Source organism: Takifugu flavidus, chromosome 5, assembly GCF_003711565.1.
Source record: "Takifugu flavidus isolate HTHZ2018 chromosome 5, ASM371156v2, whole genome shotgun sequence".
Taxonomy (NCBI): domain Eukaryota; kingdom Metazoa; phylum Chordata; class Actinopteri; order Tetraodontiformes; family Tetraodontidae; genus Takifugu; species Takifugu flavidus.
The window spans coordinates 13971172-13991174 of NC_079524.1; the positions used below are offsets into that span (position 1 = coordinate 13971172).

At 41.9% G+C, this 20003-nt stretch overlaps 2 protein-coding genes and 2 long non-coding RNA genes across 19 annotated transcripts in view; 2 read left to right on the forward strand and 2 right to left on the reverse strand.

Moving 5' to 3' along the window:
• The first annotated feature begins 6955 nt into the window (after positions 1-6955).
• Positions 6956-8728, forward strand: LOC130526536 (uncharacterized). The gene is made up of 2 exons (XR_008950780.1): positions 6956-7176; positions 7648-8728. It is a non-coding gene; the product is annotated as an uncharacterized LOC130526536 (long non-coding RNA).
• A 2165-nt stretch (positions 8729-10893) lies between these two features.
• On the reverse strand, positions 10894-13451 carry med22 (mediator complex subunit 22). The gene is made up of 4 exons (XM_057034296.1): positions 13123-13451; positions 12880-12960; positions 12323-12531; positions 10894-11181 (listed from the first exon to the last, which is right to left on the reverse strand). The coding sequence occupies exons 1-4, from the start codon at positions 13243-13245 to the stop codon at positions 10992-10994; spliced, it is 603 nt and encodes a 200-aa protein (XP_056890276.1). The 5' UTR covers positions 13246-13451; the 3' UTR covers positions 10894-10991.
• A 1241-nt stretch (positions 13452-14692) lies between these two features.
• On the forward strand, positions 14693-15078 carry LOC130526529 (uncharacterized). The gene is made up of 2 exons (XR_008950770.1): positions 14693-14836; positions 14910-15078. It is a non-coding gene; the product is annotated as an uncharacterized LOC130526529 (long non-coding RNA).
• A 642-nt stretch (positions 15079-15720) lies between these two features.
• LOC130526493 (AP2-associated protein kinase 1-like) overlaps positions 15721-20003 on the reverse strand; it is a 40651-nt gene continuing 36368 nt past the window's right edge. For 5 of the 16 annotated variants that reach the window (XM_057034216.1, XM_057034210.1, XM_057034212.1 and 2 more), the window contains 2 exons: positions 19826-19915; positions 15721-16675 (listed from right to left, as the gene is read on the reverse strand). In XM_057034216.1, coding sequence (XP_056890196.1) covers positions 15873-16675; positions 19826-19915 — 893 coding nt within the window. In that variant the 3' untranslated portion in view covers positions 15721-15872. Of the gene's footprint in view, positions 17208-18136; positions 19499-19825; positions 19916-20003 lie in introns of those variants that run through there. The other 11 variants (XM_057034222.1, XM_057034219.1, XM_057034218.1 and 8 more) reach the window with 6 other exon arrangements.

The window sequence follows — 20003 nt, forward strand, 5'->3', positions numbered from 1 at the left end:
TATGCCATTTTGATGTAGAGGATAGAATGCATGCAAAATGTGTTTGTTTTTAAAAAAAAATACAATACACTTTAAATATGGCCACCCATGTTGATATGTGTGTTTAATTTTAAGTACCTTTGGAGTTAATTTCCTGCAACTTATCAAAGCAGAAGCCTGACAGGACACTGAACCCATAATGCAGACCACAACCACAAAAGTCCTTTACCAACAAAGATTTATTCAAAAGAAAAAAGAGCACCAAGCAAAACTTGTAGGTATAGTCCAGACGAGAGCAGGCTGGACCCAGGAAACAAGGCTGAGCATGGCAGGTGAGGTTGGAAACAAAATAAAGGCAATCGGAAAAACAGAAATCCAAGCACTAGCTTCTCACTCTAAGATTGAGTAGGCAAGCTGGTACGCAATTACCACTAGGAGTTTATACAACGAACTGGCAGAGCATGAGAGGATGAGCCGGAGATAAATACAGCTGTGGAATTCGAGGAATCCTGTGACCGTCGATCAGGACTGACTCGGTCCTCCTCCTCCTTAAGATTGCGGGGTTTGAGGATGAATCGCCTTTGGTGGATTCAGGTGGCCAGCCCCTCGGTCGGGTCCCGACGGACATACCCAGGATCCCACTTCTGACACCAGGTTTGTCTTGGAATTTTTAGCCATTTGAGAAGTAAACAATGAATCTAAGTTACTGCGTAGGAGATGGTTTTATTCCAGTCAGTCGGTCAGGATACACACACGGAAGCATGCGGAGAGATCTCTATTAAGTGTTCACAGTTCTGATCTTATATAAGACAGGACGTCTTCACAGCATGTGTGTGCTGCATGCACAGGACACAGGACGTCAACACAGTAGGTGCGCGCTGCATGCACCGCAGGTGTTTGGTGCCTTCATAGCATGTGTTCCGGCTGGCGCAAGAAGTTGAATGACTGAGAATGTTCCCTCTCTCAGTAGTTTGACGCTGGTCTCCTTTGAACCTTTGTTTCTTGCAAATGCATGAGGTGGCAAACAGACTTCATCTGCTCTCCTAAATTTCCATTTCAACCCTTCCTTTTGCACTCAATTTACATTTCACAATAAAATTCCATTTCACCATGTCCATAGGCCTAAACCCCCCCAGCCAGATCATCACAACGAGTGGCTATGGGTACCAGTTCCAAAGTGGAACAACCATCAGCCACCTCCTCTACATGGATGACATCAAACTGAATGCCAAGAATGAGCGAGAGATTGACTCCCTGATTCACCTCACTAGGATATACAGCAGTGGTCTCAAGCTCGCAGCCCAACTGCGGCCCCCGGGACGATAGTTTGTGGCCCCCACCTTAATATGAAAGTTTTATGTCAGTGCAGCCCACGAGTTTGATATGAATGGCACTTTACAGTGTTGTCTGCGGAGCTGAACGAACCCACCAATCACGGTGGGGTATATGGCTCTCAGGGGCGGGACATTGGCCGGGCTTGTTGTGAACTCGTGACATTACACCAATCACAGCCCTCGCGGCGTCTGAGACACGGAGCCGGATTGGTCCTCAAAGAGGGGGCGTTCCATGGTGTAGAGAAGACACTTTGCAAGTGGAGAAGAGGTGGCGGCATCACTAAATGTCCATCACTCTGTCACAGCCAATGAAATAGCGGTGAATGGGCGGGTTATCATAGCTCTGAATACATCTCAGAGGGGGAACCTCTCATAAACAAAACGTGTACTAATTTAAAATAGTTTTTATTAATGCTACAACATGCATAGTATATTGAAATATTTATATTACTAAATGTAGATTTTGGCTATATTAAAATAAAATGGTAAGGTGCATGGGCTAAACACTGAAACAGAAACTTCAGTGGCACCAAGTGGAATTATATTACACAGCCCCAAACATGTCTTTTTCAAAGCCTGCAGTGAAGAGAAATGTGGGTGATGAGCACAGGCAATTTCTATTATTTCTATTATTATTATTAGTGATTGAGTGATTTATTTTTTTTATTCATTCTTAAGTTATTTATTTATTTTTCATCTTATTGTGTGTTAAAAAAAAATAAAAATAAAGATATTTGAGAACATTGGAATGTTTTTATCATAGATTTTCTTGTGGAAAACCTGATGCGGCCCAGCATCTCCCAGACTCTGCCTCGAGCGGCCCCCAGGAAAATTGAGTTTGAGACCATTGATCTACAGCAAAGACATTGGGATGTCATTCAGACTAGATAAATGTGGGCGAATGATATCTTGAACAGGAAAGGTGATTGCAACTGATGGGGTTGAACTACCTGAAGGGAACATCACAGATGTGCAGGACAGCTACAAATACCTGTGGATCCTGCAGGCAAATGATAACCATGAGGAGGGAGCTAGGAGGTCAGCCACAGCTAAATACCTACAGAGGTTAAGGTAGATCCTGAAAAGTCAGCTGGATGGTAAGCATAAGATCCAGGTCATAAACACCTATCCTTGCCAGTAATCAGATACCCTGCTGGCATAATACCCTGGCCACTGGAAGAGATACAAGCCACTGAAATCAAGACAAAGAAGCTCCTCACCATGCATGGAGGGTTTCACCGTAAGTCCAGTGTCCTGAGGCTGTACATAAAGCAAAAGGAAGGGGGCCAAGGACTAGTAAGTTTCCGAACTACTGTCCAGGAGGAAAAAACAAACCTCCAAGAGCACATAAAGAACTGACTGGCTGCTGAGTGAATGTGTGAGAAGAATTATTGTTGTTATTACTATTATCGTTTCAATGCTATAGTAAGTATAGTAAGTAGATTTAGAATGTTTAATTAAAAGGAATGTATGAGTGTTTGAACCAAGTATTGAAGCTGTTAGGTACCCAGCACTGAGAGGTACCATGTTCAAGGACACGAGGAAGTCGTAGAGATAGGAGGAGAAGGAATCATGAGGTCAGATTGACATAAATCTTGTGTGCACCAAATAAAAGAGGTGAGCGAGCAGCAGACGGACGGAGTTGAGAGAGGAAGCTTGAACTGCTGCTCAGCTCTCCCTTGAAAGGCCTCCTGTTGTTTGCGTGGTTGATCTGAGTCTAGTGAACGAACAGCGCGGGTGACCAAACATCACCCTCACAAAAATTGGTCCTTCGAGCCGGATCCCAAGACCTGGAGAGGAGCGCCGTGGGATGACCGAACGCCGAAGTCTGTGCACAGCCGGAGTCAAAAGACGTCCGAAATGAAAGACCTTTCATCACGAGTTGACAGAAGGCCGGTCTTCGTCCCTCCCAGGGCGACCATCTCCAGTGACGGGAAGAAGCACCACAAAACAACTCAGAGAGAAACCATAGAGACAACGGAGTGAGTATAAGACACAAAAAGCGCTACACAGAAAATACCGCGGTATTACCTGCCTGGTCATCGGGAGAGAAGCAGAGGCAAGATACACCCGCCTCCTCGGAGGTAGAAGCTTGGTGTATACTCTCCTGATTAAAAAAGAGGGGTTATAAGGCCACGGCGGAGGGACTGAACTAGATATCCTCTAGGGATTGAGGGTTGTTCAGTCGGGAGATCAGGCGTCTCCACTCAAATACATAAAAACTGATTAAATAAAGTGCAAACATGGGCAACCAACATTCCACAAAAGGTGCTGAATTCGAAACCCAGCATCATGTAAACACATGGAAGACAAGCATCCAGGTTCATGCTCATATGTTCAGCTGTGGATGACTAAGTTCGATTGGGATGGTAACTTAGACAGGCCAGGCAATATTACAAAATTAAAAGAAGATTTAATAGAATATGGAAAGAAACATCCAAAAGTAAATGTGGGGTTGACGCAATGTCATCTCTGGCTCACTGAATCAAAATATAGAAGAGAAAAACAAAATCGAGAAAAATAGAAACGAAAAAGAGAAAAATAAGAGAAAAATAAGAACCTGGACTCCAGAAGACTGTAAAAAAGCTTGTGATGGCATAACCTCGCCCCAAATGGACGTAGAGTCGTGCATCCAAGACATAAGACAGTTACTAAGAAGTTACCATACTAACGGTACTGAAACACAGCAAGTCCTCATGTGCGTTAATGGCAAAAAATGGGGCACTGTTAGAGGAGATTGGGTCCCAGTGGATCCAGTCACTCAACAACCACGGCAGCCTGGCAGCCAAGAACTAAATGACAGACTTGACAGACTGTACGAGCGCATGTGAACTGTTTTTACTAGACGAGCTGACTACAGCGCCATTACGGCCACGAGACAAAAGACTGACGAAAGTTTTGAAGACTACAGTATGAGAATGAAAGATGTGTTCCGGAAAAATAGTGGAATTCCGTATGCGGAAGAACCAGAAGGTCCCTACCAACAGCAGTTAAAGCAAGCTATACATGGGGAATCAAAATCAGAGATAAAAACCTGGGTAGAGAGACAATTAGTTGATTTCGGAACTTGTAACCTAAACCGCTATGAACAACATGCTATGCATGCTGAAAGACAATGCCAAAAGAGTAAGAACCAATTAACAGGCATGTTTTTCAATGCCAACCCTCTCCCAAGCCGAGGCCGCGGATGTGGGCGAGGCCGAGGCGGAAGGGGAGGAGGAGGCAATTTCCGTGAAAAAGATCAGTGTCATTATTGTAAAAATTATGGACACTGGGAACGTGATTGCAAAAAGAAACAACGTAACCAGAGATACAATAGAGGACAGCAGCAAGGTTCTAATCCACACCAGCAATGACTAGAACCGGAAAAAGATGTCACAAAAATTAAAACAAATCAGGGCACAAAATTTGACCAATTTGAAAAAGATGACTTAGAAGATGTTTTAGACTTAGAAACCGTCTTCCTGTTTGCTGAAGGCAAACCAGAAATACAACTGACCGTGTTAGGCAATTCTTTAACATTCTTAGTAGATACGGGTGCAGGTAAATCAGTAATTAGAGATCCAATAGCCCTGAAGCCAACTTCTACATAGATTTTTGTGAGATCAGCAAATGGTCTCGTAACTAAAGAAAGAATGTCAGTTCCTGTAGATGTTTGTGACCCTGTAAGTGGAATCACACTTAAAGCCCCTTTTGTGATCTCCACCACATGTCCCGTAAATCTATTAGGAAGAGATCTTATCTCTCAGCTTCAGTTGATGATTCGCACCACAGCCGAAGGAATGTGGTCTGTAGATAGAATGATTAATCTGTGGGTAAGAGAAGGAGGGACGTGCAGTAAATACTGGTCACTCGACATTCCTGAAAAGCAGCCCCCTCCATTTTCTGACCCAATCACTATGATATATGGTAAAGCTTTGTCATACTTACGGCCTGAAGCCCACCTCCACAATCAAGCTGTCCTGCATGTAACCATGCATGTGGAGCGCATAGGTGAAATCTGTAAATCAGACTCACACGGCACATCAAGATATGCAGAGCAGTTTGTTAAACTTAAAGATCCACAAATGATTGTAATTATGCATCTATATGTGTGTGGTCAGACAGCTGTCTGCTCGGCAGGAAGCCTTTCCACCGAAGCAGCAGCGCTATTCAAAGTGTCAGGTTCTGTACCACATGTTTCTATTGCTAAACCGCTTAAGAAAAGATGGCAAGACTTGGGATGCGACGTAAAATAGCTGTATGTAAATGCACTGCACACACTAACGACACAGACGCAGTCTCACTTTGCTGACAGAGCCACAAAGGCTGCAGCAAATAACAAAACACTTCTTGATAATGAGGAATCATTTACCTTAGAACCTGCAGATAATGATATTCTAAAAGAAATGCAACAAAGTGCTCCAGAAAAAGAAAAGGAAATGTTGAAGAAGCGAGGAGCCAAACTGGATGACAAAGGACTATTAACCATAGGAAACAAGCCAATCCTTCCCCGGAATATGCATAAATGGGCAGCATTAGTGAGCCATGGGCCATGCCATGTCTCAACAGGAGGGATGGTACAGATGGTTAATGAAATTATTATACTATAGGATTTCATACATACTCAAAAAATTTTGTTCACAGTGTGCTATTTGTGTAAAACACAGCCCACAGGGAGCCCTTACTGCCCCTGCAGGCACTACACCATTACCAAATCATCCATTTCACACATTTTTTCTAGATTTTATTCAGCTAACACCATGTGAAGGTAAACAATATTGTCTAGTGTTAGATGGATTTACTAGATGGGTAGAAATTTTCCCCACGGCGAAAGCAGATGCACTAACAGTGGCAAAAGTCCTATGTAGAGAGATCATTCACAGGTTTGGCATCCCGAAGGTCATCTGGAGCGACAATGGAAGCCATTTTGTAAATGAGATAGTGAAAACTGTAGGAGTAACTTTGGACATTGATTTGAAGAATCACTGCGCATACCACCCTCAGAGTGCAGGATTAGTTGAAAGAGTCAACGGTACTATTAAGAACAGACTAAAGAAATGTATGGACAAGACAGGAAAGAACTGGATGTTTTGTCTCGACCTGGTGAAATTATGGATGCACATAACACCACACAAGAAAACAGGCATCACACCTTTTGAAGCATTATATGGGCGGCCTTATTGCCTACCATACTTTGCAACAACAAATGAGCTAGAACATGTTGAGGAAACAATAGCAGATTATCTAAAAAAGGTGTTACTCAACCGATGTGTGAATGCTGTAAATGTTTTGCCTAGTCCTGTGTCTTCCACAGATTCTACCCCCCAGGAACCCATTCAACCGGGCGACTACGTGTGGGTGAAGAAGTTTGTGCGGAAGAGGTGGAACACGCCTAGATGGGAAGGTCCTTATCGAGTACAGCTGACCACAAAGACTGCAGTTCGAGTGGACGGGAAACTGTCGTGGATACACCTTTCCCATTGTAAGAAACAGAAAATTCTTCCAGGTGAAGGTGAGGGAGCAGTGGCGGACTCTCCGTAAACGGCTGACGGCCTGTATAGGTCCAGCAACGGCTGAACCCCGTCGGAACCTGAGAAGGAGAGCTAAAAGGAAATGAAGTTGTTCTTCCTAATTGTGGTGAGTGCTGTGACGGCGGGACTCGTGAGTTTCGGCCTTTGGGATTTCCGACAGGAGGGAGGTAATCAGGGACAGAAAGATGCTCTGAGACAGGATGAGAGCTACGCGCGCGCTAAACGCACCGTAGTTAGCCACTTAGAACATTCATGGTTAGAACAAAATCCAGAGTCCTCACACACTTACAGTTTGAATACATGGTGGCGCTATGCTAATTTCACAGCTCGGACACAGAATCATTCTCGTTGTTATGTTTGTTCTATGCTACCAGTTTCTGTGCATACACCGCGAGTAATTGCTGAACCGATGACAGGGAGTGTACGGTAGGACAGTGCTTTGTCCATATAGGGCTAAGCCGTGGCACGAACTTCACACTCAAGCTGTTGGATGGAACGTGGTTCGCTCGCAGCAACTGCACCCAAGAGCCACTACGGACAATGGCAGGGAAAGCCAATAGATTCAGATTCCCTGTGCTAGGTGTGATGAATCACACATACTGTTATGCACGGAGTGGTGGTAGAGATTTGGGGTCGTTACACAAGGATGTCTGTAAAGTTGTTTATACGTCATGCGTGATGTGAAGTTTAACACTTCAACTGATCGGTATTATCGGAAAACGTGTCTACAGCAAAATAAAAGTTCCGAACAGTGTGAACAGGAGTGTATTGATGACCCCCGGTACTTATGTGGTTACTTTACCTTAGATGAAGCAACACAGATGTGTCCAGAAGGTTATAACTGTACATGTAACTATCCCGCTTTCGCGCCAGGAGACAAAGGCACGCAATTAGTGGATAAGGGATGGTGGTTATGTGGACACAATGCGTATGCACACCTACCAGCAAACTGGTCAGGAGTGTGTGCTCCAGTACATCTCAGTGATCACACAGTCATAATTTATGCTGCTAATGCTAGATCCGCACCACAGTTGCGCCCCAGGGAGGAGTTTGTGCAATGGTAGGAGATTACTGTTGTACGTTCATCCCAGAGAATGATGTGGACGGTCATTTGATAGATAGCGCATTGTAAAATTTAACTAAACTACAGAGAGCTATGATTGATGATGGTAGTCCCCCACCAGACTGGCTAACAGGAATGTTGTCAAGGTGGAGGGAACTGTTGTTCAAGATAGGAATGATGATAGGGGATAGTGCTGCTAGTATTAGCCATACTAGCTTGCTGTGTAGTACCTCTTGTTCGGGGTTGCATTGGCCGGCTCGTGGGATCAGCTGTTACTAGTACTATGCTGCAGGTGGAAGAAGGATTTCTACTGGACGACGATGAAGAGGAATCAGAAGAAGAATGGACAAATGTCATGCAAGATGTAAATGAAATGTTTAAGATGTCTTAAGCTGTACACATGTTGAACTCTGAATGTAAGAAATGTGTTTCTAGGAAAATGACGTAATGCATTTAAATTTCATGAAATGAAACGATGTAATACTGACAATGAGAATCTAGACGCATTTAACGATAAACAGGAGGGAAATGTGAGAAGAATTATTGTTGTTATTACTATTATCGTTTCAATGCTATAGTAAGTATAGTAAGTAGATTTAGAATGTTTAATTAAAAGGAATGTATGAGTGTTTGAACCAAGTATTGAAGCTGTTAGGTACCCAGCACTGAGAGGTACCATGTTCAAGGACACGAGGAAGTCGTAGAGATAGGAGGAGAAGGAATCATGAGGTCAGATTGACATAAATCTTGTGTGCACCAAATAAGAGGTGAGCGAGCAGCAGACGGACGGAGTTGAGAGAGGAAGCTTGAACTGCTGCTCAGCTCTCCCTTGCAAGGCCTCCTGTTGTTTGCGTGGTTGATCTGAGTCTAGTGAACGAACAGCGCGGGTGACCAAACATCACCCTCACAAATGCCTCAGGCAACAAAAGCCCACCAAGGAGCAGGAGCCTGAGGGGCAATCACGGAAGGATAAGCCCCCGCATGGTATGTACCACCGACAAATTGAGGAAGCGGCTGATATCGAGAAAACATACCAGTGGCTTGAAAAGGTCGGACTGAAAGACAGCACAGAGGCACTACTCATGGCCGCACATGACCAGGCCCTGAACACCTGGCAAGGGTCTACCATACCAGACAAGACCCCAGGTGTATGCTGTGTGGAGATGCCCCTGAGACAGTCCAGCATGTCACAGCAGAGTGCAAGATGTTGTGAGGCAAGGCATACATGGAGCGGCAGAATTAGTGATAACAAGCTTTTTCAAAGAGGTAGGGTTTAAGTCTAAATAAGTAGAGATGGAGTCAGCCTCCCGTACCTGGACTGGGAGCTGGTTCCACAGCAAGGGGGCCTGGTAGCTAAATGCTCGGCCCCCCATTATACCCCTAGAGACTCTGGGGACCCATTCGTCTCGACTCTACCGGCAGTTTATTTTTATTAATATAATGTATTTCTATGTTCTCTACCTATTCTCTCCTCTACCTGTCCTCTCCATTCTCCTCTCTATCTACCCAGCCGGCCATCAGCAGGAGGGTCCCACTACATGAGTCCAGTCCTGCTCAAGGTTTCTTCCTGTTAAAGGGGAGTTTCTCCTTGCCACTGTTGCTTGTTGGGGGTCAGGCCCTGGGATTGTGTAAAGCGCCTGGAAACAATTCTGATTGTAACAGACGCTATACAAATAAACAATGATTGATTGATTGATTGAATGATCAAAGCAAAGGGTGGCTACAGTGAGCAATAAAATACAAAAAATGTTGATTTATTTGCTCCACAACACCCTGACACACCTGGAGAACCTCATCCGGTTCGTCATTTTCAACTCAGCCTTTAATACTGTCAACCCAGGCAAGCCGGTGGACAAGATGCTGTCACTGGGCCTGGACTACCAATCCTGAAGCTGGATTAACAACTTCCTCTCCTACAGACTACAACATGTGAGTCTTGGAGATCTAATCTCCTCCAGCACCATCCCCAACACTGGCACCCCCACAGCTATGACAAACTCCATATACAAGTTAGCAGATGAGGTGAGGTGGAGTTAATTCCCAACAGTGATGAAGCAGCCTATATACGGAGGATGTCCAGGCCCTCACATCCCGGTGTCACACCTGCTCCTCAACATAATACAAAGGAGCTTGTCACTGACATCAGGAAACAAGGACATATGACAAAACAGTCCAGTCTGGGCATTCATCTCTCAGGGGACCTGACGTGAAGAGAAAAGACCAGGGAAGTGGTGAAGAAGGCCCAGCAGAGATTATTCTTTTTGTGGATTTTCAGAAAATTTGGGCTCCCGCAGAAACTCTTTACCAACTTCTACCAGTGTACCATAGTTCTCAGCTATGGTTGCATGATGTGGTTCTCCAGCAGCACCTCAGAGGAGAAGAAAGTCCCGGAGTGGATCATCAAGACCGCATTAAAGATCATCGGCGCTCCTCTCCCACTCCTGGAAAAGATTCACTCCTGGCTGATAAAAAGGGCCAAAAAGATTGTTTCCAATTACTCACACCCTGGACATCCTCTCTTTAGCACCTTCCCCTCTGCAGGTTCAGGGTCAGACGGGCATGGACAGAAAGACTAAAAGGCAGATTTTCCCCCACAGCTGCAAAGCCTGAGCTAGGCTGCACCTTTCCTACTCATACATGCTGCACATTGGTTTGTACATTATCCCTGTCCCTTTTTATTCATGTCGACTATCTCCTTTAGTGTTTTTTCATTTTTATTTATATTTTATGTCTATTTACATCACTTATATGCTGCTGTGACAAGAGTTGTCAACCACATTTTGTTGTATAGGAATGTGCAATGATGGTAAAGAATCTATTTGACATTTTTTATGCATTATACATTTCCATGTCTTGCGTCATAGTTTTGATGCTCAAATATATACATGTATACAGCATAAAAAACAAAAAACATTGAACAAGGAGGTGTGTCCAAACTATGCATGTATGTACAAATATTTTGCCATAATGACATTTTTAAATGAATGGAAAATATAAAGAGAGGTTTGGTATATTTTTTTAATTGCATTTTCTAGTCGAGTTTCTAGATTTTACACATTTTAAGTTTCCAAAACAGACGTAATCAAGTAAGTCCAAGCATCATCACATTTTCTCCAACGATGAGGTCCCTTGTCCATTGAGGTGATGTTGTGGCTCTGTCTCCTGCGACGGGAGAATCTCCACCTCCTCCTGGTCTCCCTGTGTAGAGCTGGAGCTGCTGCTGGGGGAAGCCCAGTTGTCCACTCGGTGGTAGGCCTCACACAGTGGCAGGTCAGTGTCCCACTGACTGTAGCTTTGTGCAGCAGAAACCGCCAGGAGTCAAAAGTATCAGATGCAGAACAGAAAGGAGCAGAAAAAAGCAGTAGGTCAAAATAAGCACATTCATACAGCAAAAGACTTGGGTACATGGAAACATTCAGTTTAGCCAGAGGCATTAAGCAGTGAGGCGTGACTCTTCCACCGTGACAGACAAATGTGTTTGATTAGTTGCTGATGGAGAAGAAAGCAAGGAGCATGCAGCGAGATGAAGTGGTCCACAACTAACAGCATACTCAGCATAAAATAAGACAAACTCCTGCAGATTTGTATCTCTATTTTTATTTCTTCATTCTGATTGTGCTGAAAAAGCTGGCACAAACGGATACATGAAGAACCACACGGTGGTGGTGCATAGAATTACAGCCTTAGTTGCTTGTGGTTAAAAGGACAAACCAATTAAATTAGCAGATGATTTACATACAAATCTTAGCATGTATCGAATTGGACTTTCAAATTAACTTGAAATTGAACATGCCACATTAAGAATTAAATATTATATTTAAAAAATATAACATATTGACAAAATTTCTTCCTCTGAAGGGAACTCATTTGTCTGTAAAGCTCTGATCAAACACAAATAAAATATGATAAATTTAAAAGAACTCAAATGCCATATTTACTTACAAATCACCAACCTGAACATCACTGGTGTGTTTACCTCTTAAACATACTGCAACCAGGAAATTGTCTAATCAGAAATAAAGCCCTGAAGCTTAGCAGGGAAGCTTGCTAGCATAATTACTCAAACTATAAATACAGCATCAGAGGCCCCACGATACATGATGCAATTTCCCCCTTACAAACTTGCAGTACTGCAGCTCTACACATAACAATTAGCAGAAAAACACAAAGGCACAAGCCAATGACAATACAAGTCACTATGTGAGGAAAGCTACATTACATCACCTTTTAATAATGCTGTACTCTAGTGTTACTGGATATGTTGATGGTCTAAATTCAACCCACGATGATTAGGTTGATGTTTTGATGATGACAGACATAACTGGTACATTGGCTCAGCAGTAAATGGTGAGAAAATGCATGGTGCTGAGCGTTGGACAACAACGGGCGGGGTGAGATGGGAGATGAAATGCCAGTTGTGAGTCTACTTGTACCTGGAGGAGTAATATTCTTCTTCTAACTCATACAGGTCAATAGCAATCTCATCACGGAGTGAGATAAGCTTCTTGTCGCACTCTTCCTGCAGTGACCTGAGCTGTTGGTTTTGGAGACTTATGGCATCGTTCACTGAGGGAAAGTCATTCAGAATCAGGAACTGCTTCAGATCTGACACCAGCTTCATCAGAGATTCACCAGCTCGTACCTACAGCACAGTTAAACAAAATTGGATTTAAAGAACAATTACTTCTTTTTTTTTTAAGTTTCAGCTAATGGAATAGAAATTAGCGGTAGAAACACAACTGCTCTGGCAATATCAATTCTGATTAGCTGCAAACTTCAAACTAAAATTTTGGAGTAACTATTAAAGACAAAGGCAGGGCGTTGATATTTTGGTAACATTTACAACCCTCATAAATAACCGGTGAACAAGCAAGATGACAACAATTCAAGGATTGTGGAATTATCGTTATTCAAGAGCTTACGGTATTTCAAATTATTTTGAAGCACATCTTTAATATCGCCCTCTGACTAAATTGTGGTATATACATACAATGTTGGCAGCTCTAACGTGCATCTCATAATGGTCCTGTTCTGCTTGGGTTGGTCGGGAAACCTGCGTCTCATCCTCTATCTGCACAAAGAACATGTTTTCCTTTTCTTTAACATTAAAATGTTGGGGAGAAAAGCACAGAGGAAAATGAAGCGACGTACCGTTGTCCTGGACAATACTCAAAGCAAAGAGGACAAATTTAAATATTAAGAATCAAGCCAGGAGGACAGTGGCTCAACATACCTTTGCGGTTTTGATGATTTCAGTAAAGTTTTCCAGGATGGACTTGATATCATCTTTCAGTCTCTTGTTATAGTTCTGCAGGAGTGTCTCTTTACTCTGAGGGAGGACTCTCTGAGTAGCCATCGTGCTCGGAATGGCAGAACACTGACCGTTACCTGAGCATATATAATCTAATTAACCTATTTAAGTGTGTGTCTATATATATGGGAAACGCCTTCCCTTAAGTGGACTGAATCTGTATTATTTTGAAAATGTTCCAAAACATATTCTGAATTACTATACTCCCTTCCCCGGAAATGCACAAAACGGAGATGTTCGCGCTTCTTCGTGACTTTTACTCATACTAACTCCTAGTTTAGCGCCCCCAACAAAGCATAACCGACACTACACCATAAATCACGTTTTAGTCATAGATTAAAATGTTAGTCTTAAATAATTATGCACATAAATGGAAGGTCTTTTTTTAGAGAAAAGTTTTATAGCAAAATACATTAATGTAAATCAGTAACATCTAGAATCTAGATTTTACAATCTAGATTGTATAGTGTGTGTCTGCAATCTAAATATACTTAACTTGAACTCTGCCAAGGTGCCACAGTGTAAGTAGCAAAATTTTGAACTGAGGCTATTAACTCATTAAAAATCAAATTGACTTTCAATCAATCAATCAATCTTTATTTATGTAGCATATTTTACAATCAAAATTGTTTACAGGCACTTTACAGAATCCCAGGGCCTAACCCCAAACAAGCAAAAGTGGCAAGGAAAAACTCCCCTTTAACAGGAAAAAACCTTGAGCAGGACCAGGCTCATGTGGGGGGACCCTCCTGCTGATGGCCGGAGGGTCTTTATTTAAAAGATGAGAAAATTACTACATGTAATTTATTTTACATTCAGTTATTATTTTAATATGTCATTAAATAACTTTTATAGGCAGGTCATGCAGTGTCAGTTTTTTGAGTACTGTTTCTAACTTTCCATCTTGAATGCTTGTACAGTTTCTGTACAACACTGTTTAAAATACATTTTAGTTATGTTCAAAACATAATCTTAAGAAACACTGTCATTGACAGATGTGCAGTATTTATGTATATAAATTTTGAAAAAGAATTCAGCAATTACAAATCAGCTCAAAAATTTTAGTTTATAGAAGCCAAATCCTGTTTGCTGAAAATGCCATGATCAAACATGTTCCAGGCTTTTATAAAATACAAAAACAATAGAATTTTATTTGGAGATTAAAATACAATACCGAGGAATACAATCAATAACTTGCCATTCAAAATTTCAAAACACACTTAACAACCCGTGTCTGCAGTAACAGCTACTTTGTACTCGCAGGGTAGGTGACTTCAGTTGATCCTCAGGGGAGCTATTAAGGCACCAATAAGTTAATGAAGTCTTTTATAAACAATACAAAGGAAGAAAATGCACAATTCTATACAATGAGTCAATAAATATTTGTGGAATTGAATGAAAATGCAGATTTCTTTTTTGTTTTAATTCGGGCTATTTTGTATGGTGATACTTGTTGGGTTCCAAGGTTTTGGGTCGCCTGTTGCTTGTTTCTTCCTGCAGGGGGCGTGGAGGAGCCGATCATCATCCACAGCTGGCGCTGCAGGCGGGTGCACCTGCCGACAGTCTTCCATCAACCTTTCCATTTAGGGACAGAGCGCCCGTCTGCCAGCGTCGGAGTGTTTTCGTTCTCGTCACGGTAACCCTAACTCCTGTTGCTTGCTCGGTTTGAAAGAGATTCCCTGGCTAACTTTATTTGTCACTCGGTCGAGGTCTCCACGCCTACCTGCGGACACGAACCGCTCGCCGAACTAATCGCCCGCATTGGATCCGCGCTGGAGCTCCCGGTGGGTCCCGGAGGACCGAGCGAGAGATTCGCCGAACAACCCAGCAGAACCTTGTGCATCTTGTATTTCAAATAAAGACGCTCTTAGTACACTATTCCCCACTGCGTGTTGCCTGCCTTCGGGTTCTGAGACAACCAGTCTTAACAATACTGGTTTGTAGAAAGTAGAAACAAAGATACCCACAACAAAACACTATAAGTGTTGTAAGTTATGCAAGTTATTTACCAGTCATATCAAAAGGGAGAAAGTCATTTTTCATTATGACCCGACGAGACACAAGTATGATGCTGAAAACTAGTATTCATATAACTAATGCCTCATGTCATCATTTAACATCCACTTTGAGAATGTATGGATAGCCATAATTTTGAAGGTTAAAAACAATAGTGAAGCAGTTGAAAATACTGCAGACAAACCATCTCAGATGTTTGAGAATGATTCACTCATTCATGCAATCTATGATCCTGTGAAATGATTACACAAAGCAAAATGGTGGTTTTGCTAAAGCTCAAATGTGGAAGGAAAAGAAAACCAATAAAGAAACAAAACATTGCATTTTAGTCTAGGCACTAAAATGCGGTGGTGGTAAAAACATGGTGGGGGGTTGGAGGCAATGTTTTGTTTCTTTATTGGTTTTCTTTTCCTTCCACATTTGAGCTGAGGTAGAAAGAAAACCATGAAACCATTGATTACCATACTGCCATTACAGGGATGTCTGTACAAAGATGATGTAATGTTGAGAGAGAAGATCTAGTTCTTTTATTGATCTGTTTGGAACTGGTTATAAACATGAGTCCAACATGTCACCAGCCTGGCTGTAGAGTTAGTGAGAGCATGCAATTAGTTGTTACAGTGTGCATAATGCAGTTCTAAACTGTCAGTGTATAATCAGGGCTTCTTTTGTGGGGGCTTGATGTGGAATGGTGCTGAGACAAAAGGGTCTGCAGTGCTCACATCTGAGGTCAATGAGTGAAGAGCTCCTACAGGGACTGATGCCACAATAGGTAGATTGTTCATGTTGGACACAACTGTATGACCTGCTGCTGTCTGCTGTTGTACAGATCCTTCAAAGTGTCGAGAATATTTGGCCAAAGCTTGTGGACGGAAAGGTTGTTGAGCAATTTGGACCAAAACTCCTTGATCAGAGGGTACACTCTGAGCTCCTGCTGTGTGAGGGTATGACGTTTTGTGCTCCACACGTTTTCCAAAAGGAGCCTGAGAAAACACGTCTGGCTGCTGCCGAACTGGAACTGCTGTATGAGGGAATGGAGCATTGGCAAACACATCACCTGTCTCTTCTTGGCCAATTCTGAATGGACCTTTTAATAAAAGATCTGCTGCATTGTCCGTTTCATGTGCATGCTGGGAATGATTCTGAGCAGAGGCACTAGGTGCAGGCTGAGGGAAATTGGTAGATGGCTGTGTTGGTACTTTGACAGAGTGCAAAAATGAACAGGGGATGACCTGCTGCCCTTGTTCTTTCTCTTCCTCAGAGTCTGACAGCAGAGGTCTGGAGCCACTGTGGTCATTGACCACCATGTCACTCCTAGTAGTTCCATCCTCCTCATACTCATTAGCTTCTTTCTCTTCATCGCTGGAGTGCTCACAACTGTTATTCATTTGAGATGTTGCTTCTGGAGGTTCAGTCTCACTGAGAGTGGTGTGTCCATCATTCTCCTCCTGCATGTCTCCTTGAAAGGTAAACACATCAGAGGTGAAAAGATAATTTAAAACACAATGATATTGTTACAAGATGAATCTAAGCAGCAAATGCAACTTGCGTAAGATACAGTACAACAATCACCTTCAAACATTATCAATGACAATAACCCAACAATGATCAAATGGTACAGGAGTTCAAAAGTATGGAAACACCCTACTCAGAGTCACGACACAGACTAACTAGATCTAATGATGCCACAACAAAAAACTTGTTTCCACAAATTGATCCACAGTTCCACAGTGGCATAAATACGTAAACGTCCAAAAGTGTCTTAAGATTCAGCAAAGCAGGGACAGCAGATTGTGTTTTATTAACAATTGTGTTGTTTCTGTGGAAACAAGGAGCCTTCACAACAAAAGAAAGAGGTGACCAGAAACAGACGAGACAGATCAGTCTTACCTCAGCAGCGGCAACAGAAGCTGTTACCTGGATTCTCTTGGAAAGATGTTAGATAAAGCCATTGAAAGGAAAACAGCTTGGCCATCTCATTCCACTTTTACCTTGTGTAAAATCGTAAACAGGAAAATAAAACATGCCCTACAGGTCATCTCATCATTAAGAGATGCAGTTTTAAAGTGTCTGGCCAAAATAACAACCAAGAAAAACTTTAAGGTCATTAGAAAACTGCACCAACATTCAGAAAAGATAAAGTAACTACAATGCTGATTTCAAGGTAGAAAACTTCTTTAACTAAAGATACTGACAAAAGCAGTACCTCCTGCACATTATTTAAAGTATAATCCTTGGAAATATAAAACTACACCCAAGACATTGGCCCTGCACTGTCATATATTCAGCTAACAAATCATGTCAAACATTTTGATACATTCAAACCTTTTTGAGAAAGTGACAACACAGCAACTTAATCAACACTACTCTCTCACAGCAACACAAAACCCTATGATAAAGACAAGACATCTGCAGGCTACTGCATTGCAACATGAATCAGCAACAGAATTCAAATGAGTTATGGAGCATTTGTCTGAATTACTCATCTTGATTCTCAAATGACTGTAAATCTACATCACTAAATGTTACAATAGTTCAAATTGCAGACAGGAGCCGTGTCCTAAACTTGGACATATTGTCCTGATTGTGTGTTCAAGTCAGAGCTCCCAAAAAAGGCAATAGCTGTTTGAATTGTAAAATGAACAAGAGAGATCAGGAATTACATTTCATCAGCAGGTTTCCACCCTGCAAGACTACGGTAAATTGATTCAAGCGATGTGCACCACTTATACCACCATTATATTTAAAACAAATAAAAACCAAAAACTGACGTCAGTCATGTAAGTCTTCAAAATGTTGTTACCCAATGACCGTTTTCTGTTTTCACAAAAAAATCCGTCACTTTGTTGTGTGTGTGTGTGGTCAAAGGGCAGGAAAATAGAAAAAAAGACTTAGAATTTCAACACCCTACACCCAAGAGTACAGGTTTATATACAAATATTTATTATAATTGTCTTTGTACATTTTTACATGTCATGATGGTATACACTACATATAGTATAGTGTAAAGCACTACCAATAATTACCCCATATTTTATAGACATACACACAATATTTTTAGCAGTGCTGGAAGTGTGTAAATAAAGAAATGATTTCTGTGAACGTGTCTGCTGGGGATGAAATAGATAACCAATTGGGGAATGTAGCTATAAAGACGTGTTTTGAAAAACAGAATTCCATCAGCTTAGCCAGCAACATCAAAATTCTATACTTTCCACCTCTCTGTGCACCACAATTGTGTTGCCAAAAATCTGCTCACCTCTACGCACACATGATAAACATGAAAGATCTGGGACATGCACCATTCTCTTCAAGATGTCATTAATATCCTTGTGTTCTAGAGCTACAGTACAATCCTCGCAACCAACTAAAGCAGGCAAGAGTGCCAAATTCAGAATTCTGCTATGAGTTGAATATTATTTATACATTATCTAATCAAGATGTGTAGAAGACCTGGGGCAGTTATGTTTCATTCATGAATATTAATTCAATGTTTTATCTACAATCTAATGCCCTCAATGTATTATGCCATTAAATGCTTCAGTATTGTTTGTGCGTATATGTGTGTCGGGTCAACCAGTTATTGAATTCTACGGTTCACTTAGTTTTGCTTTTGGCTTAAAGCGTGTGTTTAAGAGGTGACCAGAAACATTTCTCCATTAATTTGAGTGACAAATTAATGGAGAAAACCAGTAAATTCCAAAAGATTTGCAACAGATTATGGTAAAAGTTGAACACCACTGAACTGCATTTGAAGCTGGTGAGTTTTTATTAACTATTCAACCCTGTATGAAAACAATACAGGTGTGATCAATTGAATAAAAATACATGTGGTGATAGCTGGCCACTACAATAATGAGGGATATTAATGGCAATAAGAGGGAAGCATGAAAAAGATGGGTTTGAATCTGATACGGAAGCAGGTGATATGCTCAGGCATTAGTGACAAAATATTTACTTGTGTGGGAATGCCAAGAAACAGCAGAAACGTGTGACACCAGCTTATCAGACAAAAAGAGATGAAGTTGAGGTAAATGAGGCACATTGACTATATTTCAGAGACTCGATAAATGTTACACTGGCTCTTCTTTTACTCTAGGTGCTACATTAAATGTTTTCCCCAACTCTATTCCCTCTCTCTCCCCCACTAATAAGCTTGCACCACTGTCCCTTCGACCTCTCCCACCCCTTTAGAGGTCAATGAGCTGATCCAGCAGGAGGGAGCGAGCCAAGTTGGGGATGTTGGACTCTGAACTGCCACTGTTGCGGTGTGAGTGACCATCTGGAATGTGCCATAGAGAAAAACAGAGGGAGAAAAAGATAGAAATGGCCATGGAAAAGCCAAAGAAAATCAAAAGTGTGTAATATTACATTATGACAATGAGAGGATAATTTTGGCAGAACAGAGGCATGTGTGAAGAGAAACAATGTAAGTAGGGATAATCTTTGTACTGTGAAATTATAACAAGAGATGGACGGCTTATTTGAGACAGATAAAATGGCTTTTATAAATGCAGTCTTCATGCAACAGTGGTCACCACTTACAGCTATCAGAACTGCATTTGCTTCAGCAGTGTGAATGCTCATCTGAGAATCCTATTAACCTTACCTTGATTTGTGTTTTTGGAGATGAGCACAGGAATAGGGTCAAACTCATCGCTGTTGCCCCTCTCCCCACATGACATGAGAAAAGCAGTGTCTGGTGATGAAGGATGGAAATGAGTTAACATCCAAAGAAAAATAAAGGGAAATGCAAGGAGATTAAAAATGAGCAGAGGAAATGGAAA

Excerpts from the sequence above, each read along its gene's own strand:
- med22 (XM_057034296.1), bottom strand. The coding sequence starts at position 13,245 with ATGGCTACTCAGAGAGTCCTCCCTCAGAGTAAAGAGACACTCCTGCAG. Across the intron at positions 12,532-12,879 it reads ACGTTAGAGCTGCCAACATT|GTACGAGCTGGTGAATCTCT; the intron begins GTATGTATATAC and ends ACTGTGCTGTAG. Across the intron at positions 11,182-12,322 it reads GAAGAATATTACTCCTCCAG|CTACAGTCAGTGGGACACTG; the intron begins GTACAAGTAGAC and ends TGCTGCACAAAG.